We start from the raw sequence: 26736 nt of genomic DNA on the forward strand, positions 1-26736 counted from the left end.
CTGCAGGCCAGACCCACTGCCTGCTGCCAGGCCTCACCTGCAGCACACTCCATCCTGCCTAAGGACCTGTTCCTTCTGCCTTCCCTACTCACCCATACCTTGAGTTCCTGCCCCCAAATTCTAATCCTTCAGAAATCAGCTCAAGAGCTACTTCCTCAGACAAGCTTTTCTTGACCTTCTAGAGAAGATCAACTTTACCTCTTATATCTTACTAGAGGCCTGGTGCACGAAAATTTGTGCACTCTGGGAGGTCCCTAAGCCTGGCCGGTGCCCTCTCGCAGTGTGGGACCCCTCAGGGATGTCCGACTGATGGCTTAGGCCTGCTCCCCAGGGGATTGGACCTAAGCTGGCAGTCAGACATCCCTCTGGCAGCCCAGGAGCCCTCGGGGGATGTCCACCTGCTGGCTTAGGCCCACTCCGTTAGTTGAACATCCTTAGTGCTGCCACAGAGGCCGGAGAGGCTCCCACCACTGCCGTTGCACTGGCCAGCCATGAGCCGGCTTCTGGCTGAGCGGTGCTACCCCTGTGGAAGTGCACTGATCACCAGGGGGCAGCTCCTGCATTGAGCGTCTGTCCCCTTGTGGTCAGTGTGTGTCATAGCGACCAGTCATTCCCTGTTGTTCCACTCTTAGGGTCAATTTGCATATTACCCTTTTATTATATAGGATTATATAGGTAGTAATCTCACCTGCCAGGTTCTAAAACTAAATGTTGTCTGTCTCATTCAATAAATATGTGTTAAATAAATTTGCTGAATACATAATTAGTTAATTAATTAATGAGGTTGTCTAAAAAGCTTATAGCTACTTGCTTTTTGTCTGCTCATTTATTTTTCTTTTTATATCAGAATGGCATGAATACAATCTTCATTGACCCACTTTTCTATCTTTTCATATCTTCGTGGTTTTCACAACCACAGAAACCTCTAGTTATATTCATGTTGTGTATAGCTGACCAGCCAGGAACACTGAATCCCTCAGAGGTGAATTAAGATATTAAAAGCCCTTATCCCTTGTGGAGTCTGTTGGGGGAGGGGAGAAAGGGGAATGCAGGGCAGGGCCTGTGAGGAGTCCAGGCCTTTGCCTCTGCAGTGAGTAACCTCCTCCTTCCTTCCCAGTATGCAAGTCTATATTAGCATTTTCTATATGTCACTTGAAAATGTTTGGGAAGCACTGGTCTAGAAATAACAGTAATATTAAACCTCTGATCATAAAACAATAGTTATATTTAAATTTTGATTGAAGGGAAAATATTTAAGTGGAAATGCCAATGAGGTCAAATAATTTTCGTATCTTTAGGAAGATGACATTAACTCTAATTTTCTTTTTCATTCAGGTCTAATATTTTAGGTCTATTTTTTTAACTTGAATTGTATTTGTGATTTTTTTAAACATATAAGGGACTAAGTTTGCTGAATGTCAAAGAAAATATGCTATGTTTAGTCATACAAGGGGATAAAATTGAAATACCAATATTGTAAAAGCTAATTTTTTACATGAAGGAGTATAGGTCTAAAGTCTGATAAAGTAAATGTATTTTGTTTGTTTGTTTGTTAATGCTCACCCAAGGATATTTTTCCATTGATTTTCAGAGAGAGAGAGTGGAAGGAAGGGGAAGAGACAAAGAGAGAGAAACATTGATGTGAGAGACACACATCGATTAGTTGCCTCCTGCTCCGCAGCGACCTGGGCGAGCCTGAAACTGAGGTATAGGTGCCTTTGACCAGAAATGTACCTGAGACCCTTCAGTCTTCAGGCTGATGCTCTATCCACTGACCCAAACCAACTAGGGTTAAATCTATTTTAACTTAGCTTAAATATGCTTCCCATAGCCATAATACTATCCGTGTATTACTGTTAATTGTAGAAGTATTGGGTTCTGCATAGTTAACCTATTTACAAAGACAGTGTGTTGTCTGATTTCAACGGGTCATGGAATTGGAAGGAATTGAGCACCCTTGTGCCCCTGCTGTATGGACAGCATTGTTCTGAGGTTTGTCTACACAGAGGTAGTGCAGAACATGATCTTCACTCTCAAAGGATTTTCAAACTGTATGGAGTGAGAGTAAGAGAATATTGACATAGAGGAGACAATAATTACTCCAAACGATGTGTGGGCTGAAAATGACAGCACCAATGACAAAACTAAATAAAAAGCTGCAAGAGAGTTGAGAGGTGAGTCTGCACTCGATTTACCTTTATGTCTGACCAAGTCCTGGGCAGAATGATGTAGTAAATAAGGAATGAATGAATTAATGAACTAATCAGTCAACAAATGTAAATACTACATTGTGTAGTTCTATCACTATTGTAAGAATCAAATGAGAGGGAAATCACTGAGGGCTATTTATTCAGAGAAATATTTATAGAGGAATTTAAGATAGAATTTTGAGAGTTTTGGTGAAGTCAATAGACACCAAATGCATTTATTCATTCAAAAAATATTTATTGAGCCTTGGCCAGTTGGCTCAATTGGTTGGACATAATCCCATATACCCAAAGGTTGCTGGTTCAATTCCCAGTCAGGACACATCCCCAGGTATAGGCTCGATCCCTGGTAGGGAGCATGCAGGATGAAGCCGATCAAGGTTTCTCTCTCTCTCTCTCTCACTCGCTCTCTTGCTCTCTCTCTCCCCACCTTCCTAAAAATAAAAAAAATCATATATATGTATATATATATATATATATATACACGTACACATACACATATTTCCTACTGTGAACAGAGGCATGGTGACCTAAGTGAGCAGGAAATATTCATGAAGCAGTTACTATAGTGAAGGTCAGCTTTGGGGGAGCATTCAATTAAATTTCTGCTATTTTTATTTTACTAGATTATAGAATGCCTTAAAAGTCAGAATAATTTAGAAGAGAAAATAGCCACTGAAAGTTGCTTTTATTGTTTGTTTTGTTTAATGAGAGGAATAATACAATGAAAGGATTTATTTTGGGAAGCTTGGTTTAATAGTGGTGTGCAGGATTATCCTGAACACACTGTCCCCTATGTTTTTAAAAAAGTCTAGGGACAGATTTTTTTATAAACTTTCATGGGGGTCAATGAGAATGTTTAGTTGCCCTTTTAATAACAAAGATTTCTAGTGTATCTCATCTACTTGTCTTGCTGCACTGTAATTTCATTTTTTGAGTTTGAAGTTGTGGAAACAGAGAACTCTTTCATTATCCCAGTCATCATAACTTTACAAATGCTATAGAAAATAAGTCCCTATATAGACTTCTCCTCACCTGGTAAAATAACTCCAACTCCCTTGATCTTTTGCAAATAGTTTTTCTTCATTGTAAAGGAACATGCCTTGACTATTAAACTTTAATGATATCGAACTAACTAGATTCTCCCATATGGCCTTGATTTCTTCCTCTGTTTTTATCTTATGCAAGAGTAGGTATAATGACAATTATAAAAATTAAGTGCTAGAAGCTCCCAAGATAATTCCATTTATAGAACCTTAAAGTTGTTGGCACACACACAAAATCAAATTTAAAAGTCCTTAAATTATTTTATTTTATTTTGGTTTTAAATAGATACAGAGTCAGGATGGGCTACAGTGTCTGGAGTTGAGGGCAGAGGTGTTAGAACAATTGAAGAGTTTCCTATAGATTCTGTGGCCCCCACAGTTCCTCCACTCCTCTTCTCCTTCCAAAACTGGTGCTAGAGGATAAGAAAGGTGGTGAATAGCACCTTCTGAGAAGAACAGGCACCCAATGTCAACAGCCACTTTACTGTGGAACTTGGTTTCTTCAGGCTACTCTCTAGCATGTCCTGTGCTGGTTTCCTTACCCACCAGCCTCTCTCGGACCTGCCCTCTCTGTGGTTACAAATGATTCTTCTTGCTAATTCAGTGGCTTTCCCTCACCTCTCTTCTTCTTACCTTCTCTGACTATGACACTCTTAACCACACACTACTTAAAAGTTTCCTTCTCTCAGCTTCCAGAATATTATGCCAGTAGTTCTACCTGGGTTTTCCTCTGTTACCTTTGCTGGTTGCTCAGCCCTCCTTTGAAGGCACCCACATTGCTCTATCCCATTGACCATTGCTTCATACCAATCAACTACTTATTTTTGCATGTAAAGAAAAGCCAAACTTGTCCAAGGCAGAATAAATAATTTTTGATTTGGTAGAAGACAAAATATCTTGCAGTCTCTCCTATCACCATCATCATTTGTTAAGTGTTACTTTCTTAACTTTTCATATAGCTCTTGTCATCCCCAAAGACTAGAAAAGGAGTTACAGCAATAAATACCCAGAAAGATATCCGATCCTCTCCAAGATACCATTGCATCTACCTTTGGACAAGAAAGGTCAATCGATTTTTGGCAATTAGCATGCGCAGGAATAAGGAAAGAGGATAAGTTAGCTAAGGACTCTAGGCAAACTCTGCCACTAGGTGCTGTTTCCTGATGGAGCTTTAATGGGGTCAGATGGCCTGCTGGACTTCCGTTACAAGGATCCCATTCATGGTAAGTTCTCAGCTGAAATTATCAATGAGTTAGAAAGGGCTAATTAGGAATTCAGGTGTCTTGTACATTAGTTATTTCTGTGAGATCACTAACTCACCTCATCAAAGCTGATGCACATTAAAATGAGTTTAATTCACTAGACAAAAGCACAGAATATTAGATGACCCAAAAATAGCCTGTGCCATTTTGCTCTCTTTTTTTCTTGTTTTACATTCTGAAAGAACGCACTTCAAATAAGCAATTCCAATTTTCAAAAAAGCAATTCCTCCTTTCTTTTTCCTTTGTGAGTGGCACTCATACGGTAGCAGTGGTAAAATAAACAACGATGTGTTGGATTTTGTTTCTCTTTGTCTATATGACATTTGTGTCATCACCGTAGCTCTAATCCATATTCAGGTCTTCATGTTTGGTGCGCAGTAATATGTAAATCGCCCCGCCAGCTGCATGGAGCAGTGTTTGTTTGTTCTGTTTCCTTTGGCACAGCACAGAACTGAATTTCTGCCAAAATGGGGCTGCTTCAGGGAGCACTCCTGCTCCAGGAGGAAGTTTTGAAAGGAAGTGCACATCGTAAGTCTTCACTCTGTGAAGCAGCAAAATCAAAACAAACTTTCTGTTTACCAAAATATCGGTATTATGAATGCAAAATAATGTGTTTGTTAAAATATAATGAGCAGGCTGCCCATCTCCAGGATGCTGGGTGTACTAGGGTGTTGGAAATGAGGACACAATCCTGAGAAAGCTGATGCATTTTTTTTTCCCTTGCAAAGGAAGTAGGTGAAATGAAAGACACAATCTAGAAGTTTAAGAGGAACAGAAATATTTTAACATGCATATTAATCTCTGGAAACACATGGCATTTACATGTATTTAAATGTGGACAGCTGTGGCGTTTAAGTGTTAAAAAATTTCATTAATGATGCATAGAGCTATCTACTTCTGTTGGCAGGCCTTTCAGTCTTCAATCTGACACTTCCTTTTTTATCCAGCAAGCTAATTTCCCCTCTTTTGTGAGGAGTAACTGTTTTCACACTGCTGCTTACCCAGCAAGCCTCCTTATTGTTTCATGGTTAATTATCTTCTCCAGCCTCACCTTCCCAGCGAGGGGAGGGACCCTTCCTCCCCAGCACTAATGAAAGCTGAGTTTTATGGGTGCGCTGTGTCAATAAACACAAGTCTGATCAGTCAACATAATAAATGAGTTCCTAAAGTTTATGGAGTCACAGCTCATCTAGTGATTTTACTGAATAATGAGGAAAAATGATTAATCTGGTGGGAGGGGGGACTTTAATTTTGAAGAAGAAAAAATGAAGGCTTTGTTGCCTGGGTATAGAACCTATCTGCAGACAAGCATAAGGGATCTCTATTTACCCAAGTATTCCTCACGCTCCCGTACAGCAGCGGGGATGGAGAATGTTGCACAAGGAGTGGGCTTGAAAAATACTGTTGATTGGTAGGAGGTGAGGTCGCTTGGCATTTTATTTCCCGGATTATTGCTGTTTGTTAAGAAAAAGGAGCAGCCGAGCTGTATGTAATCACACTATGCTACACTCTGCACTGACTGTAAGAAAAGCCGAAGTGAGTCACACGCTGCTAGTCACTAGTGCCTGGTGTAGGAAATTCAGCAGGTTTGGCCCAGGTTACTAGCTCTGCTGGCCAGGCAATGTCCTGCTTCCCTGGACTATAAACAGCATATTCTCTTAGTTGCCGGCACACGGACCCATATCTAAGCAGTTTGGCGCTCCTAGTTATTTTTTGGTTAGTTTAATTTGCAAAAGAATTTTAAAGGATTGGGTGATTCTCAGGTTCTAATATTGCTTTTTAAAATTTAAGACGAATTCACATTTTGAGCTCAAAATCTTCTAGAATGTACTTTCCATTTCTTTGATTTGGGAACCTTAGATTGTTTTAAGGTCCTGACATTTAAAACAATCAAGAGGCCCCTTCATGAGGGCCCAGGACCACAAAGCTTCTATTCCAGTCAAGACGGAGTTGCTAAATCTAATGGGATCTCAGGATCCTTCACGTTTTCCCTTGAGATCTCATAAAGAACATCACCCCCCTTCAGGGATTCTACATTTTTAACATGTCTAAAAAGTCTAGGAATCAGAAGTATAAAATCTCTTAGAAACTTACTTCAAAGACATTGCCTTCTAGGAAATAATCCTGAAATTTCAAGTAACTTTCCAGCAAGTATATTTGCCAGTTATTTTTATGGAGACAAGCAGTGACAGCTCAAGGGAGATGTGATCAAAATTTTGAGACTTACCAGTCCTCACTAAGTCTAAAAGTAGTTATCATTTAAAGAAGGCTATTAAGACAAAAATGCAAATCAAACTAAATAAAATCAGATGTAGAAACAGGGACTAAGTCATTTTAAGAAAACAAATCATAGCTGACCTCCCTGCTAATCATCTTAAACCTTGTGTCAATCAGAGGATAAACTGAGAAAATCGAGACAAGTTTGTTTGAGTGGCATAGATAAGATGGAAAAGAGATTAAAGTGATACCTGGCATTTTTGGTGATTCTTAATTTGCTTACCCAAGTTGGCCAATATCTATTTATTTATTTTTTTGTTGGAATGGTAAGTTATAATCAGATTCTTAGAATTAAAAACCCAAATCCCCCTTATCTGAGAGGACCAAACAAATAAGAACACAATGTTGGCTTTTAATGTGTACCTTGTTGGAAGTGAAAAGATGCACAATTCTCCCAAATAACAAGTACTGTGTGAAGGGCATGGATCCAGAATATGGTGAAGTCTGTAATGGGATGCTGGGCTTGGCAGGCAGACCTCAGCTTGCTGGCAAAGCTCCCCTTGGGCATGAGGCTACCTCAGGATCATGCCACAAATCTTGTGTTCATAAAATTCGGTCTGAAAATTGGGAACCCATGTCTCTGTCACAGAAAAGCCCATGTGTTAGTAAACTTCACTTGTTTATGGGACTGTTCACCTCCTCTATACTGTGTAGGTTTTAAAATTATAGGTTTTTATTAATGGAAGAGTCTTATCGTAAAGCAGGAACAGTAGTGTACTTTTCCCCCTGGCAAAGATGAGGCAAAAATTACATCCTGAGGCACAAAATTCAAATGTTATGTCAACTCCTGACAGTCAAAAGGCAAACACCAAACAGCTAGAATAATGCCAGAAAAATGGGGCCAGCTGTTATCATTAGAGGGAAAATTATTTATGTAACTCGGCATATGGGTCTGTTAATGTCATCTAAATAGGTTTACCATGTGGTAGAATGCAGAAAATGCCACCATTTTATTTCCATTGGGCTTTTACATCTTTATTGAGGTTATTTTTTGTACTTTTTTTTGTTTCAGTTCTACAAAATAATGAAGAGGTCAGATAAAAAAATTCCGTTTGTTTAAAGTCTCTTCCAAAGTTTTATTTTTAATAATTCATTTTAAACAATACTAAAGTTAGGTATTTCAAATCTATGAGGGAAAATTTCAGGGAAACAGAATAGTGACTAAGATGAGAAAAACAAACCAATTTTCCTATTCGGTCTATTCTGAATATAATACAAATTTCAATATGTTTGCATATAAAGCAGTGGTCAAGATAAAATAATTTGTTCACTAATGGAAGTAGAGTATTTTTCTAGTTACTTCTAGTAAAACATTCAGAGTTGGGTGAGGAAGTAACTTTTCCCATGGTGGATGCTTAAGAAAGACTAATAATGATGTGTATAATAATTAACTTGTTTAAGGAAAACATAGCTTGACAGGAGGCATTCATCTGTTGCCACCTAGCTTTAATACTGCCAGCAAGGAGGTGAATACACCTAAGAGTTATTTAGAAATTATGACAGGATCTAAATGTATTTAATTTATTGTCCCAAACATATTAGCTCTTAATCAAAATATCTGACTTCTTTGGGTCAGAACTTCTAGTGAAACTGAAATTATAGTAAGGGGAGAAAGAAGGGCTTATACTGTATGTATCCTTTCTTCTACGGAATTCCTTCTTACAGTTTCACAATCAACCTCTTTATAGAGCCTTAAAGTTGTTGGCATACACACAAAATCAATTTTAAAAGTACTAAAAATTGTTTTTATTTTATTTTGTATTTAAATAGATACAGAGTCAGGATGGGCTGCAGTGTCTGCAGTTGAGGGCAGAGGTGTTAGAGCAATTGAAGAGTTTCCTATAGATTCTGTGGCCCCCACAGTTCCTCCACTCCTGTTCTCCTTCCAAAACTGGTGCTAGAGGATAAGAAAGGTGGTGAATAGCACCTGAGAGGAACAGGCACCCAATGTCAACAGCCACTTTACTATGGAACCTGATTTCTTCAGGCTACTCTCTAGCATGTCCTGTGCTGGTTTCCTTACCCACCAGCCTCTCTAGGACCACCCTCTCTATGGTTACAAATCATGATTCTTGCTAATTCAGTGGCTTTCCCTCACCTCTCATTCTTCTTATCTTCTCTGACTACAACACTCTTAACCACCCACCACTTAAAGGTTTCCTTCTCTCAGCTTCCAGAATATTATACCAGTAGTTCTACCTGGGTTTTCCTCTTACCTTTGCTGGTTCCTCAGCCCTCCTTGGAAGGCACCCACAAGGCTCTATCCCACTGACCATTGCTTTTTACTGTTCCCTCTTCTTGCAATGTTCCCCTTCCCGAACACTTTCTCTGAATTTCTTTTTTCCCTCTGTGTTGCCTACATACCCTTGAAAATAATAGACAATTAGACCTCATGTGGCTAAACTCAGGGCAGGAAAGTCTGCAGGATGAGAAGAGGCAAAGCAAAACTGTGGGACATCCTGTCACTTAACAGTCAGCTGAAATGGATCCCATAAGGAGGCTTGGAATCAAGGTAATCAAAGTCAGAGAAAATGCCAAGAAAAATGGACTCAAATGCTACAGATGAGACAAGTAAAATAAGACCAAAGTAGACCTAGTTGGTTTGGCTCAATGGATAGAGTATCGGCCTACAGACTGAAGGGTCCTGGGTTTGATTCTTGTCAAGGGCACATACCTTGGTTTCAGGCTTAGTTCCTAGCCCTTGTCCAGCTTTTATGGGAGGCAACCAATCGATATGTCTCACTCACATCGATGTTTCTCTCTGTGTCTCTCCATCTCCCTTACACTTTCTCTAAAACGTCAAGGGAAAAATATCCTCAGGTGAGGGTTAACAACTAAAAAACCCAAAATAGACTCAGTTGGATTGGGCTATCAGAAAGTCACACTGGTGATCTCATCAGAGGGTTCAGCAAAAAGGGTTCTATTAATCACACTCCTTGTTTCTCCTTAGAAAAGACTATTGCATCAAAATGAATGAAATTGAACTAAGAGAAGAAATATGCTTTTCTTTAGCATTTCTGAGAATGTGAGCATGCATTCAGACCAAATAAGCCTGTAATAAAAAAAATTATCTTTATTGATAATATATGCAAAATAATATAAATGAATTTAGAAATATTATCTGTTGTAATATTTTTATTAAGCAAGGTTTCCAATAGATGTTTGATGGTGTTATAGGCTCTGAAACTCAGCAGCACTGAGGACTCCTGTTAACCTGGTGTATTCTTTTTTAATTGATATGAAATTAACATAACATAAAATCAATCATTTTAAAGTGAGCAATTTAGTAGCATTTAGTACATTTACAATGTTGTAAAACTATCACTTCTATATAGTTTGAAAACAATTTTATCACTCCAAAAGGAAACTCCACACCTATTAAGAAATTTTTTCCTACTCTCCCTTCCCCAAGCCCCTGTGACCACCAATTTTCATTCTGTCTCTGTGAATTTATCTAGTCTGGATATTTTATAAAAATGGAACCATACAATAAGGTTGACTCTTAAATACACATATTTGAACTACATGGGTCTACCTATACATGGATTTTTTTTCAGTAAATACATAAATGTATTTTTCCTTTCTTATAATTTCTTAATAACATTTTCTTTTCTCTAGCTTACTTTATTTTAAGAATACAGTAATATATATATATATATATATATATATATATATATATATATATATATATATATAGTGTTAATTCACTCTATATGTTATCATTAAGGCCTCCTATCAATAGTAGGTTATTAGTAAAGTTTGGAGGGAATAAATGTCATATGATTTTTGGCTGTTCAAAAGTCAACTGTATATGATTTTTTTGTGTCTGGCTTCTTTCACTGAGTGATGTTTCTGAGGCTACTATCTGTTATAATTGGGAGGTAGCGCCAGCTAGAAAGTCAGAAATTCTCTGGGTGGCTTTGCCATGGCAGAGTTTAACCTCCAGGCCTTCCCCAGATTTCTCCAACAGCTCACAAGACCATGAACTGTCTGTATTTCTTCAATTTACCCAGTTCAGATTTGTTGAGAACATTCTTTCTGCCAGACACTATTTTAGGTGCTGAACTCTAGTGGAGATAGGACAGAAAGGGCCCCGTGGAGTATAGATCTGGGAGGAAAACCCCTACTTCCCAATATGACTCTCTTTTGTCTCTGGTCTCTGTTGAGAACTAAGGCAATTTTTGCTATTGTAAGACTTACTTTTAAAATTGTCATAGAAGTTACCAGATGGCAGGAAGACAAAAAAAAAAAAAAAGCCAGGCACTCGGAAGATCAGGGAATGCACTTTAATTGCAGGGGCACCAGTGCTATGACTCAGGGGAATCAGTTTCCCAAATCTGAGCACTGAATGCAGGGGTGGGGGGGGGGAGGGAGTTTCCCTTTTATCCCCTTAGTTTCTTTGTCTTCCAAATATGGCCCAGGATTCTGGACTTTTCACGAACTTTTGCAGCCCTTGTAATGGTAGTAAGGGGGGAAGTGAGACGGCGACCAAGACCCCATCTGGTGATGGCAGTCAGACCCAGTTGTGGGGCTGTGTATGGTTTATGGCTCCTGTTAAGATAAGCATCCAGGGAAACAGGGTTTGCAAGGCTAGCTAGGACACAAGCCGAAAGGGGGTTGGGGCTAGCAGGCATATGTGTCAGAATGCAGGTTGGGGAGGGCGGGGAGGGGGGGGTTCAATCTGCCTTCACAAAACATCTAATGGATTTTTTATTTTTGACTATTTCAGAAATATCTGTGTAATCAAGACTAGGAAATATGTCCTCATTGGTAATCATTTTAGTGATATTTGTAAGATAACTTGGGAATTAGTCTGTTTTGAGTTTCTGATCAGCTTCATTATTGAAAAATAGCGTTCATTGGAAGGATTTTTGATCATTGATGTGAGATAGACTTTTGAAGGGTTTTCTGGGCTGAGACAAGTAATTTTAACATTATTGTCAATCTGATAGATAGTGAGCAGCATTTTCTGTAATGAGTCAGTTGTGATAGATTTTCACAGATAATAGACTTGCCTTTAAAAAAAAAAAGATTATTTTCAGGAAATAGAAAGGCCTTGTGCCATGGGCCTTACTGAGGACTGGGCAGGTGTCCTTTCTCATCTGGTTATTCCTGAGGGATAAGCCGAGTCAAAACAGGCAAAGACAAACCTACACCCCACTTAAAGTACAATGGGAGAAAGTAAGGGTACGAAAGAGATTAGTCAACCAACCACCAGTTGTAATGCAAACATTGTTACGGTTATTTAACTGTTAGCCATACTATTGTACCATAGTCCTCTCCCTTCAGCACAGGAAATACATGCTGATAGCTGCCAGCCATCAAACCCCTGCTGGGTGCCAGGCCCTCCCCACAGGACTTTACAAACATTTTCTAATTTAAAGCTCCCAACGGTCTCTAAGGTAGACACAATGTCTTGTGATTAGATGGAAATGAAACATATACCAGTAGATGGTAAATAACTTGTCCAGGATCACAGAGCTAGCATGTGAGAGGGGGGATCCAGGATTCAAACCCAGATCTGTTTGCATTTTTGGCCCAAATCCCCAAATAGGTGATAGTGATCATTGCTCTTTACCCTACTTATTTTTTAACCTATATATTTTTTTCTTGCTAAATCTGAGTCAATTCTTTGCTCAACAAGAGGCAGAGTAATACAAACTCAAAGTTTTCATAAAAGTTATATTTCCATTTTCTGAAAACTAGCTGGTTGTTATGGTTGTTGATGAGTTGTTTGGTTTTTTAAATTTCTACATAAGTCTAATTTAGGAAAGTAAGTATGCATCTAATATTCAGGCACTTTGGTTTTAGGTTTGGAGGTGGGTGCTAGGGAAAATATTGCATCAAAAACTTAGAATGAATATACGAAGGTTGGAATCTCCCCTCATTCCCAGACTTTGACATATACATGATTTTCTCCCTCCTGCTCCTCGCCCCCTCAAACTGTGGGTATGCTTTATTCCTTAGGGTAACTATACATATCTTTATTCAATTACAATTCAAACTGTTTATTTTTTTATTGTTATTATTTGTTTTTGTTGTATTCTGCTTTTCTACAGATAAATCTCTTCTCCCAGAGCTTTGCAAGTAATATTACTCAATAAACTCCTGGATTTAGAATAAATGGGAATGCAAATTGCAAGTCTTCCTATGGTTCTTTCATTCTGAGCACCAAACATTTGAGTGGAGTCACAAAAAGAACATCCTGCTCATTTTGTGATTCTTTAGATTTTCAAAAGATGCAACTTTTTAAAGAAAATTTTTCAGAAGGAATCTGAAAAAAAAAAAAAGAAAAAAAATTAAAGGAATCTGGATGTAGTTGTATCAAATCACAGTTGAGTTGTTTTATAGAATGCCAGCTTCCTTCATCTCCACTGTTTAGTTGCCAATGTATGTCTTATTTCTTACAAAAGTTCACCTCTTAACCTAAAATTTTAAGAAAATACTAGAAATGCAATCGTGGGAGACCTAACTCAATTAAAAACATACAAGTACAGAAGGAAGTTAATTTGGATATGTATTACTTGCTGCAGTTGGAATCTTGATTCTTTCCTCCTTGTCCTCCTCCTCCTCCTCTTCTTCTTCATCATCATCATTTCTCCAGCCACTTTTAGTTACTTTCTTTAGTATATATTGTGCTAATATAAATAACCTGCTTCCAAGAATAATTCTAGTCATTTCTTGAGCAGATCTGTGAGTGAGTGTGTGTGTGTGTGTGTGTGTGTGTAATTACTTATATAAAGCCCTTGGGCAAGGCCAAAATTCTGTACCAGTGAAACAAGGTTATGAATGGAAGACCCTTGCACAAATTAATTTAATTTAGAATTACCTCTGGAATTGCAGACTCTATATTGAAACTGCATGTACTACTTACTTACCAGTCTTTTGGATTCAGTCAGATATTCTCAGATTTTGTCTACATCCATTTTTTTTCTATGTGGGGATAAGAAAAGGGAGGTGAGTTACCCTCACTCCACCCCCCATTCCTTGGGAACCCAGGCAGCCTGACCGCACAGCTCCCCAGCTCATCCAATTTTGATTTATCACTTTACCAAGATAGGAACACGTGTGTGTGTGTGTGTGTGTGTGTGTGTGTGTGTGTGTGTGTGTGTTTAAGTATCAGACAATTCCTCTAGAAAAATAACAACAAAAATGCTTAATTAACTTGAACATTATTGACTGTGTTTGGGCTAGCTTCAAAGAGAACATTCAACTAAATAATTTTCCTACCAGTTATATTACTCGAGTCATATGTCCCTTTTTCAAATACAACTTTTTAGTTATATAAATATTCTAATATCTTTCCTCTTGGAAACATTCCCCATGGTTTTGCCCCCCGGGTATGTTTTATGTTTGAGGATTAAATCTTGAGGAAATGGAGATCTTTATTGAAAATGTTGACATAATTTAATCCACAAGAGAAAAGAATGAATGAGAGCAAAGTGAGTAGTGCTTTTTTAATATGGAAAGTTTAAAGTCTAAAGTGAACGATTTATGAACAGAGCTTGTCAGGTATCACTGGAATTGACATACAAAAAAAAATCAGAAATTATAGTAAATTTATGAGATTTATAGAAGAGATTTAAGAACGGGAAAAGAAAATATTATATCCAAAAGTTCAATTATTTTCTGTGAAAATTTTCCACTCCAATCAATTTATTGAACAAAAGACTTGTTCTTTTAGGCACTGCTGTAAGTTTTATACTTTCTTAGGTTTGCATTTGTAAAGCCAATAAGGCAGCATTTGTCAGAAAATGACTGTGTCATGGAAGATGAGTCCGAGTCTCTGGCACCACTTGGGCTGAGCTCCTGGCACGCATCCAGGTGGCACAATTCCTGCAGCCCTGTGAGCCCCCTGGGTGTGGGACTCGCATGGAAAATCTGTGCTGCTAAATGTTCCTTCGAGTCAACCAGAGACTTACAAGGAGAGCTCCTTTGAAAGACTAGTTCAGTTATTTATTAGCACTCTCAGAGTATAGTGTCAGCCAAGATAGTATTTGAAATTAATATACTATTTGATTAGACTGATTGATTGTTCCTGTAGCTGAAGATTTTAACATTCATTAGCCATCCTAGCCAGTCATTAGTATTGCCGTTATCAGCAAGCGAAGAATAAACAGAAATTCTAATAAAAATTCATCACAGCGAATGGACTCCATACCTAAGTGAGTGTGATGAGTGCGGTGGGCTAGATTAACTGCTGTAGCATTGGCAGCGGGAAAGATTTCTGTAATAAAATTTAAAAATATCCCTTAATTAATGTTTACTTTGTAACTGGACTCTTTTAAACTTAAGTAGGCTATATAGATAATCTCTTACATATCCAGTATAATAAAGTGCTAATGGGTGTTTTATACTTCATGTGTCGGTGTGGTATCCCCTAACTGTTAGTTTCAGGAGGATTGAGGACTTAGGAAAGTTCTGCTAATGTTTTGCTGTGAGGCCTTTTCCCCACTCTGAGGAGCAGAGCACTAGACCCATGTTTTTCAACCAGGTTGGTAGAGTAAATCTGAATTGTAATGCAAATGTGCTGACCTGTTACACATTGTGACGCCTCCCTTTACCTACCCTGTCATGAATCCCCAGTGGTTTTAAGAGCAAATGGAAAGGAGCATGAGGAGGAGAGAAGGAGGTAGGCAGGGAGAACCCTTTATGAATTGACTCAAGGCCACTCCAGAGCAAGTGTGTGCGCACTGAGAATTATAACTACCTGTACTGACTGCCCCCTCAGCCCTTCACATGCAGTAGCTCATTTGGTGCTCAGAATTATATCTTGAAAGATAGTGCCCGCCCCCTTTAAAAGGTGATGTGAGGAGACTGGTGCTCAGATAATAGGTTAGCAACCTGCCCACGGCCATGCAGATCTGCAACAAAATCAGCACTTCGCCTCTCCGCACAGTGCCAGAGCCATGCTCACCTGCCTGGCTACCTGCGCAAGCACAAGCTGAACTGCCAAGCTCTGTTTGAGTTTCTGTCTGTCATTGAACCTGTCAGGGCCTGCAGCACCTGTCTCACCTCCCTTGGCTCTGGCATGAATCCAGACAGCTGGACAGAAAGTGAGGATGGTGAAGGCTCCAGGACAGAGTCTAAGAATCAGTTCAGTGACTCCTGTGTCCCAGAATGTGTCAAGCTCTACCTAAACAGGGTTAAAACCAGGAAGTCCAAGCCAAGAGGCAGGGTCCAGCTGTGCAGGCAGAGAGCAGCATAAGAGAATCTGGGCGACTGCATCCTTGGAAGTCAGGAAAGTCTCCCAGGTGGTTGTTATTCTAGGGCTGGAGGAGGGCTAGAGGGGAGGTTCCTGCCTGTAAGAAATAGGAACGGGACTGAACATAGGGAAAAAAGTCAACAAGCGGAATCTCTGCCAGAGAGAGAGACGGGGAAGAGAGGACTGAGAGAACTGTGATTAAGGCACTGCCCTGGATTCCTGGTGCCCGAGACTCAGGATCCAGGAAGATGGGGGTGAGGAAACCAGCCTAGTGTTGTTCATCTTGGGTCTGATTGGGAGCAGGGCCAAATTCTAAAGAGGTGTTGCCCTGAAAGGGACGGAAGACACGCCAGAGCATCTGGAACATGAATGGCTCCACAGGTTGCTACGACTTGATTCTATTTCCCAGGCAAAACCTGCTTCCAGTGGAGAGCCCAGGTACAGAGGCCAGAGGGCTGCACCCTGTGTGGCTGCAGAGAAGCCTGCAGATGGGCTGCAGAACTGAGACAGCATCAGAGCAAGCACGCCTCCTGAGGACATGTCAGAGGCTCTACTCCTTTTAAGCTTCTTTTACCCAACAGTTTTATCCTCACACAATCTAAGGTTAAAAATGTAGAAGAATCAATAGGGAATGGTTAATTCCATAAATTACAACTTGACTATAATAATCTTACATTTTAATCTATGTTATTGCCTCCGGTGACAAATTACTATTGATAGAACAGCCTATTTCAATAATTTTGGATGTTATTCCAGAGAGGAATAGAGCTGATAATTATGCTATCTTTCAAATCTATGCTTGGAGCAAATTTCTTTCTTGACTCTTCTAAGAGATTTTGAATGGATAAAATGTTCATGTTTATGTTTCCTAATTCTTCTTCCTTTCCTCTCCCTACACAGGAGACTCTGAATGTGATTGATCCTGGCTTGATGGACCTAACTGGGACCAGCGAGGATGCCCTGGAATGGGATGAAACTGATATAAGTAACAAGTTAATTAGTTTGAATGAAGACTCAAATGACCTCAATCAAGAACCCCAACCTGTCATGCCTTCCTCAAAACCTGAAGAGACAGGTAGTGAGGACCCGGGCTATGAAGAAGAGGCAGGTGACCGTGGGGGATCTCAGTATGCCTCAAGTATTACTGCCCCCTCTAGTCCCCACATTTACCAAGTATACAGCCTCCACAATGTGGAACTCTATGATGACAACCACATGCCATTCCTGAAAAACAATCCAATGCTCACCAGCATGACACAGCCTAGTGTTTTGACTAAGAGTCTTAGTAAAGACTCCTCATTCTCATCCACCAAATCTTTGCCAGATCTTCTAGGGGGTTCCAATTTGGTGAAGCCCTTCCCGTGCCACGGAGGAGACATGAGCCAGAATTCAGGCAGTGAGAGTGGAATAGTCAGTGAAGGAGACACTGACACCACTACCAACTCTGAAATGTGTTTGCTCAATATGGTAGATGGGTCCCCTAGTAACCCTGAACCTGAACATCTGGAACCACAAATGGGAGATTCCATTAACATGTTAAAGCAAAAATTTAAAGATGAGGAGGAAGCCATTAAGCTTCCAAATAGCTCTCAGTCATCCATTTTACTAGTGGGTTGTGTAAATGGAAAAGCTGGAGATTTAAACAGTGTTACCAAACATACCCCTGATTGTTTGGGAGAAGAATTACAAGGAAAGCATGATGTGTTTACATTTTATGATTACTCATACCTCCAAGGCTCAAAACTCAAATTACCAATGATAATGAAACAGTCACAAAGTGAAAAGGCATATGTAGAGGATCCCCTGCTCCATGGCTTTTATTTTGATAAAAAGTCCTGCAAATCTAAACATCAAGCTACAGAGTTACAACCGGATGCACCTCCCCATGAAAGGATTTTGGCAAGTGCATCCCATGAAATGGATCACAATTCATATAAAAGTAGTGATATGGAGAAGACACTCACTGGCATGCAGAATGCCAAGCAGCTCTCCCTTCTATCTCGTAGTTCATCTGTTGAGTCCCTTTCTCCAGTGGGTGATTTATTTGGACTGGGTATCTTTAAAAATGGCAGTGACAGCCTCCAGCGAAGCACTTCTCTAGAAAGTTGGTTGACATCCTATAAAAGCAATGAAGATCTTTTTAGCTGTCACAGCTCTGGGGACATAAGCGTGAGCAGTGGCTCAGTTGGAGAATTGAGTAAAAGGACATTAGATCTTCTGAATCGTTTGGAGAATATCCAGAGTCCCTCAGAGCAAAAGATAAAGCGGAGTGTTTCCGATATCACTCTCCAAAGCAGTTCCCAAAAGATGTCTTTTACTGGCCAGCTGTCACTGGACATAGCATCTTCCATCAATGAAGACTCGCCAGCATCTCTTACAGAGCTTAGCAGCAGTGATGAGCTCTCTCTTTGCTCAGAGGATATTGTGTTACACAAGAACAAGATCCCAGAATCAAATGCATCATTCAGGAAGCGCCTGACTCATTCAGTGGCTGATGAAAGCGACGTCAATGTCAGCATGATCGTTAATGTCTCTTGCACCTCTGCTTGCACTGATGATGAAGATGACAGTGACCTCCTCTCCAGCTCTACCCTCACCTTGACAGAAGAAGAGCTGTGCCTCAAAGATGAGGATGATGACTCCAGTATTGCAACAGACGATGAAATTTATGAAGAGTGCAACTTGATGTCAGGGCTGGACTATATAAAGAATGAGCTGCATACCTGGATTAGGCCAAAGCTTTCCTTGACTAGAGATAAGAGAAGGTGTCATCCCAGTGAAGAAATAAGGGGCGGTAAGGATATAAGTAGTACTGAGATGACCAATTCCTCTGATACCCTCAGCATTAAGGCCCTTCTAAATGGCTCCATAAAACATCTCTCTGAAAATAATGGAAACAGTAAGAATTTACCCCACACCCATGAGTTAGGAACACAGGGTGAAAATAAGAAAAATATTTTCAAAGTCACTAAAGATCCATATGTGGCTGATGTGGAAAATGGCAATGTCGAAAGTACTCCAGAGAGACAGAAGGACAAACTTACTGAGATTTCACAGGAACCGGAGAATATTGGTTCAGCCAGGAAGAGGATTTCAGAGAGGGAGCATGGTAAGTGCGAAGCAGCTGTGGATAGCTCAGATGATTCAAACATTGCTGGAAGAGAATCTGTCTCCCAGACCGTTAGACATCTTCCAAAGAAATGTCAAAACCACCACCATTTTGAAAATCAAATGGCTGCCTCTACTCCCGCTGAGAAGTCTTGCCCAGAACTGCCTCCAGAAACCAGAGTCACCAACAGACAGGACTCTGAAGTACTGCAATCTTCATGTGATGAGGCACTAAGTCTGGCTGGAAAATCTGCTGGTTGCTGCCTAGAACTTGAACAAAATGAAACAGAGGAAAATGCCTCTGTTGGTGACAACATTTCCTGTTGTGGCTGTGAGCCAGGTGTTTTCCATCCGAAAGATGCCGAAGATGGTTCAGTACATGACTTTGTTAAGGAAATCATTGGCATGGCTTCCACTGCCCTAAAAAGTAAATCTCAACCTGAAACTGAGGCAGCCGCTCCTACTTCATTAACTCAGATCAAGGAGAAAGTGTTAGAACATTCTCACCGGCCCATCCAGCTGAGAAAAGGGGACTTTTATTCCTACTTATCTCTCTCATCGCATGACAGTGATTGTGGGGAGGTCACCAATTACATAGAAGAGAAGAGCAACACTCCTTTGCCTCTGGACATGACTGACTCTGGCCTGGAAGACAGGGAAGACATTGAGTGCTTCTTTGAGGCCTGTGCTGAGGATGACGCTGATGGAGACGAGCCCTGTGCCTCCAGCCCTCCTCCAGATGAGCCTGCAGGTCACAGGGAGGCTACAGTGCCATCACAAGCAGCAGCGGGCTCTCCTAGGTGCAGTGACATTTCTCTCTCAGCCGACGATGCAGACCTGGTGGCTCCTGCATGTCCTCCCCCTCAGAAAGGATCTGACATTGGAAAGGAAGTGGATGGTTTACCTCAAGCTTCCAATGTCTGTGGAGAAAGCTCACAGTCAGCTACTCCTCCAAGGCTGGGCGGTGAAAAAGAAGGTTCAGAAAACCCAGGCGAGTCTGGGATGCCAGAGGAACTTAAGGCTGCTTCGGCCGACTCGAGAGTCCCAGGGCTCTCCTCAAAGGCACAGCAGTCCAAAGACAAGGCTGCGTTGCTTCCCAACCCCAAAACTTTAACTTGTGAAGATCTCCTAAACCTTGATGAAGAACGACATAGAAATATGCATAGGTAGAATGTAACCTTTTCCAAGCATGAAAATCATCTCATTGAAAGGTACGTATAGTTCTCATGTTTTTAATGCATATTTAATATATTTTAGTATATATATATATATATATATATATATATATATATATATATATATAATGAGTTTGAGTCATCAAATCCATGATAGGAGAAAATACGAGTTAGAATGGTCATGGCAGATATTTATCTGAAGAGGACATTTAGGTGGAAGAAATACCCCCACAATGCAAGCAACTGTGAAGCAAAAGAGGGGAAAACAGTCACAAATGGCATTTTTATTTCTATTTATTTTTTTAAATATTTTTATTGATTTTTTACAGAGAGGAAGGGAGAGGGATAGAGAGTTAGAAACATCGATGTGAGAGAGACATCGACAAGCTGCCTCCTGCACACCCTCTACTGGGTGTGTCCCCGCAACCAAGGTACATGCCCTTGACCGGAATCGAACCTGGGACCCTTCAGTCCGCAGGCCGATGCTCTATCCGCTGAGCCAAACCAGTTAGAGCACAAATGACATGCCTAGTGACATTAACTTGTTACATCATTCTGGCAAGAAGAATACAAAATTTGAGGAAGTAGCTGAATAATTTGGGGCCTTGAATTCTTCCATTGAGGGAGGAAAAATGGTTCTCCAAATTGCAATTACACCCTCTGACCCAAACCCATGCTCAGTGACCACTCTCCCTCTCAGGTTCCTGCACCAGAGCTGCCAGCTTCCTTCAGGGCCTGAAGATGAGCCATGATTGGGCTAAAGGCTGTGTCTCCTGGTCTGGGCCTTCCTTTTATGCTTCTGTCTAAAGTAACTGTCATCACATTTGCTTCCCCCGGGGAAGGCTGTGCTGTCACAGCTCCTACTCACAGCCAAGTCTGAGGACTCCCACAGGCGGGGAAGGTTGATGTTAAAGAAGTGGCTTTTATTTATCCACACAGACTGAGAACAGGCCCAGAAAGCAAATGCAGAAAGAATAAGCAACAAGTTAATGGTGTTTTCATAAAAAACAGAATTTTTGAATTTTGCCTGAAGGTGCCAGACTAGTTTCCAACAAATTTTTAAAGAAAGTCATTCCACTCTTTATGTTTAATAAGACAGCTATTGATTGATAATTCTGAGATGGTGATACAGTTCCAAAAGTAACACAAAAACACTGTCGTTTCCCATTTCTAAGCCCGAGTGATGAATATACTATCTCAGTCAAGTTTCAAGAAAATCTGAGCTTTTACCAATGTGAGGTGCCAAGTGCCATCGCCACCCCCACCTGCAGCTTAATGTCGTAACCTAAACTTGTGCTATAGGAAATGAATTACAGAAGCAATCTACCCTAATTTGTTAACTTATTCAAATAACAGTTATTATACTTAACTATGCTAAAGATTATCTTTTTTGTGGCAGATTGTTTATTTTTTGATGAGCCTAATTACTGATTTTCTAAAAGTAATTTACATTTATTACAAATACATCTTTTAAAATGTGACAGATAAATGTTGTTCCCATAATGTATTATGAAAAAAGTTACTATTTAAAAACACATTATTTAATTTGAAAGATGAATGGCAAACATCATTATTTTTTTTCCTGCAACACCTGTGCCCTAGGCTCATTAAAATGTGTGATTCTGTGGAGAGCTGCTAGAAATGAGGAGTGCCAGGGGGAATCTATACCATATATACACCCTAAAAATAAACTCCGTATGCAAAATTGGAGAAAGGCATCCTACTTACTAATATAGCTCAACTAATTTTCCATGTTTCAGACTCTTTACAATTGGCTGCAAATGAGAACAAAAGTGGGAGCGAGAGAGATAAATGTATTTCTGTGAAAGAGGTTCACCCTATAATCACATTCTCCATCGGTGTGCACCACACTGACCCTGCCAGAGAGTAGCTGCAATGCCATCAGCTACTGCCAAACAAGTTCTGTGAGAATTAGCGGTACTGCTGGCTCAGCCAACCTCCGCAGAAGGGCAGGTAGAGCCTGGCTGACTTTTATTCTGCGAGAGGGCATAAAAGCTGGGAAGCAACACCCCTTTGAGTCTGACATCATGTGACTGTGACCCTCAAGTCCCCAGTCATGCTGATCCAGAGCGGGAGGAGCTCTGGCACTGGAGAAACTCCAGGATGCATCCTCCCTTTTGACCCCCTGGGCATTGCTTCTCTCCCTGACCTGGACACAGAATTGACATGAAATGTGAATGATAAGCAGCTCCATCTTTAGACCCAGGGAAGTGAATGTGCTGATGGGTCTGTGTGACCGTCACATTCTACAGGCGGGGGCCGTGTAAAACAATCAGCCAGCCCGCCTGCCAGTCAACAATATTTTGTTGAGCCCAGCGACGCGCTGCCTGGCCCTTTCCCAAGAAATGCGGAAGCAGCCAGATTTTACTCTCCAGAACTTACATCGCCCCCCCAAGTGACTCGTTATCAGCCTAGGGCCATTCAAATGGCCATATTTACAAGTCCTATGCAGTTTTTTTCAGAAGCATGTACACAGAACATCTGGATACCTACATTTTTTCACTAGTCATTAGCATGTGTACCTGGGTATAAAGATTTACTTATTGTTAGAATACTACCAACCAGGACAAGTTAATCTCAAAATCTTGACATGATTTCAGTGTTCAAAGTCAGGAATGAATAGTGAAATTATTTGGTAAACATGGGGTTTCATGCCTATAAAAGCTTAACTGTTGTCATTGTTCTTCCTACAAGATTCAAAAGAGCAAAAGAAAAAGCTCTACTTTTTAAGCCATTTGAACGCTATCACTTGAACACTATCAGGATACTCAAATTTAACTTGCGTTTTTTTTTGTTTTGTTTTTTTTAAGAAATAAGTTCTCAGATGATGAAATTATTATGGCATCTGGAAGAACTATAAGTGAGAATAATAGCAACACAATTTGCAACTGTAACATTTCTTTCCAAATATTTTTGAAGAGTTTTTTCATTTACTGTGTTCTAATTAAAACCCACTGAAACTATGGGAGAAGTTTGAACATGATCTGACACAGTAGGCATTTGCACCAATTTTCAGGCACACTGCTGTGCTTTTCACTATTTTCATTTGTATGTCATGTTTCTACAAAAATAGATAAGTAAGTTATAACAAATAAAAAGAAAGGTAACTGAATAGATCCAGATATTTCTGTCTAATTTGGAGAAAGAAATACTGTATGTGTGGCGTGCCTCCCAGGACCTGCCTGAGGGTTGTACTTTGCACTAATCTTTTTGCTGCATTCTGACAGTTATTTCTTCATAATCCTCATTATAAGCCTCTGATATTTGGTGAGTGATTTAAACCTAAACTTTATGCAGGATAAATCCTGTGGTATAAAATTTTAAACCATCACATGCAGCCAGTATGCTCAAGTGTGCACATGTGCAGTAAAAAGTGCTGCTGCCCAGTTTTTACAAACTGAGGAAGCTGTGAGAGCAAACTTTTCTCATGTATGCACCACACATTTTCATTCTATTAATCGGATTGACAGAATTGTTTAATGTGATCCGAAGCTGGCCAAGCAGGTTTAAGAGACTACTCTTGGTGACAGTACATTCATTTTTCACTAAACAGTACAGGTGTAATCTTATCAAATTTACCTTGGAAATCACTTCACTAAATCAAGGTTCTGGTGTATGTGAAGTATTTTTTAAAATTACCCCAAAAACGGAGACATATGTACTACTATTTGTAATGCTTTAAACAATAAAAAAAGGTAAAAATTATCCAGCACTTCTGAATAAATGGTTTGTCACGATAAATAATGAAAATTTTATTGGGCATCACCCATCACACACACACACACACACACACACACACACACACACACACCCCAGATCTGTGTCTCAGCCAATTTGGCCTGTCCCTTTCTAAGCGGGCCAAGTTAAAAGAATTGATTATCCAGAGAGGATTTAAATACCAGCGCTTATGGTAGTATGATCAGATTTGCCTCACCTAAGGATTCACTACTCAGTGACCAGATTTCAAATGACTCATGTCCTCAGCATTTGAATAATGCACTATGCTCTTTCTTGAGTCACTGCATTATTTTACTCTACCAAATTTCATCCCATCTGTTCTTGTATGTCTCTCCCTGTTCTTAAACTTGCCTACTCTCCCAGATTTCCTGTGGCTCCAGCCAAACTCTATTAGCTAGAGCTTTTCTGGCTCTTAAACAGGTTGTAAGGTTTTTGAGAAAGAGCAATGCAAAGAAAGAGAATGTGTAGTTCTAGAAGGACAATAACGCAACCTGACATCAGAATTCAGAACTCAAACCCAGACAAGCAAAAGCCTGCTTTATTTGATCCGACGACCTTAAGTAATTGCATCCTGCATTGCCTAAACCTGGAATTTATTTGTTCCTCACATTCGATAGGTTGCTTTGAGCCACTTAAAAATAGGCAGAACCAACTGAGTTTGAAAGTGTATCAGAGCCATGAGATGCTCAGAAATAATCGAGTCATTCTCATTTGTACAGTACTGTCTGCACCTTAAATGAAATGCATTAGTATTTGAACTAGAAGCCCCACTTATATCCTTTCCTCATAGGAAGGGGCTGAAACATTTGGAATTATCACAATGTTATGAATATTTCACCACTACATAATAGTGGAAATGTTCAAATCCATTGTCACACATACAGTCTCACTGGAGGAAGGATGAATGACTGTCAATACTCTGCTGGTTCACTTGGCATTGGCAGCCTCAGATTTTCGTGGAGAGTTGATGCTCCCTGGAGTGTTTAAAACCAAGTTCACAAGCAAAAGAGTAGATGAGATCCAGCAGAAAAGTCAAACTTGATTTTTCTTTAAAACCATGTCTTAAAAAAAATCAATGTATTTTTCACATTGATTCCGAGACATTTTTATCAGTAATGTGAAACGGGGGCTATTAAAATCACTTTAATTTATGTATCCTTTTATTTCAGAGCATTAACAGTCCCAAAATGGCAGCCTTCAATGATTCCTCGAAGGTCTGGGTTTTACAGATGAAGCAGACATTTCTGAAACCTGTTTTTGTTTCTTGTAGATAAGCCCGGCTGCAACTCAGGGGTGGCCTCACACTCCCACCCCGGACGGGTCTCCGTTCCATCCCATCACTGCCGTCTGTTACACTGACCTCTCCCGAGACGATGCTTCCTTCCGAGTGCGGTTTGTCCACATGGCCTTGTGACCCTGACGCGTGCGCTGGCTCTCTGTAGGTGACTCTCCGAAGCTCAGCGAGCTGCTTGTTCTCCCATGGATTCCTGTCCCAAGCTACCTCTACCACCCCCCTCTCCAGCAAGACTTTGGTTTGCCTTGTCCCCTCCCCATCTGCTCTTTAAAGCTCTGCAGCTCACCAATTTGATGGTCCATTAAATTCACCTGTCTGGAATGAGCCCCTGCCAGTACTTGACCAAGTTCATGTTTCAATAGGAAATTTCTTTGTAATGGTACGATGCCTATGTTTATTGAAAGAATTCTACCTAAAGGGGCAACATTTGATTTGATTGCAGCATAGAGAAGAAACGCTGGCTTTTCTTTCAAAATTAAGCAATTGTTAAAAGCTCCATTTTATTTATTTTATTTTTAAAATAATAATCTATGCAGCACTTCAAGAAACAACTAAATAGTGTTGTATATTATAGACTGGTGACATTCTATTAAATTATGTACAACATTTTTGCTTTTCTTAATGCTTCTTGAGGTGGTAATGAGAAAAAAGTTTTTTAAAAAAGTGTGCCTTGCTGTATTTCTTATACCATTTATTAGAAAGCTGCTTTCATGGTAAACTTAGGTTGTTTTAAAAGGAGGAAATAGCAAGGTTAAGATGTGTGAATAATTTCTGTACATATGTATAACCAAGTACAAACATTGATGTATAATGACAGTATAAAATGCTTTCATGTTTGTGATGTCTAGTGATGTGGAAAATATAAGCCTTAAATCTATTAGATTGCATGGTAATTAAAATTGGCATAATAAACATAGATTATTAGGGAAAAAGGAAAAATTAGTGATCTCTTCTACCTGTGTTCTTTACCAAATTATTGCATCTGGTTCTGGAACAAATATTACATATAGCAGCTTCCAAAATATCTATATTGCATAAGAGGCTTAAAATTACTTAAACTAGAAGCTACACAATGAAGCCATCACAATTTTCAAGATTCTTCTGATTACTATAAAGTTCTTGGAACACTAATGATTTACTTCCAGTTCCCCTAAACCAGAAAAAATATATCCTAGATTTTTTTTATTTCTACTTATCATTGATGGTTTTAATGTTGGATTTCAGAATACTTGGTACATCTTATATTTATTTTATATAATTTTTTGAATGGGTTTGATAGAAAGATAATAGAAAAGTATAGAAAATTTGACTGTTCTTTTTATTTAAATTATATATTTCAAGTGTATTTATTTTGTGTAAAAGAAGTTAGCTAAAAATATTGTTTGGACTTTACTGCTCTTGTG

The 26736-nt window shown here is 39.7% G+C and overlaps 1 protein-coding gene across 1 annotated transcript in view; it reads left to right on the forward strand.

The window, feature by feature from the left end:
- The window catches only part of AKAP6 (A-kinase anchoring protein 6), a 509747-nt gene extending 483537 nt beyond the window's left edge, over positions 1-26210 (forward strand). Inside the window, exons 14-15 of the mRNA XM_081089857.1 lie at positions 16898-20316; positions 25310-26210. Coding sequence (XP_080945983.1) covers positions 16898-20275 — 3378 coding nt within the window. The 3' untranslated portion in view covers positions 20276-20316; positions 25310-26210. The remainder of the gene's footprint in view (positions 1-16897; positions 20317-25309) is intronic.
- Positions 26211-26736: the final 526 nt, after the last annotated feature.

This window comes from Myotis nattereri, assembly GCF_964212035.1.
Source record: "Myotis nattereri genome assembly, chromosome: 1".
NCBI lineage: Eukaryota > Metazoa > Chordata > Mammalia > Chiroptera > Vespertilionidae > Myotis > Myotis nattereri.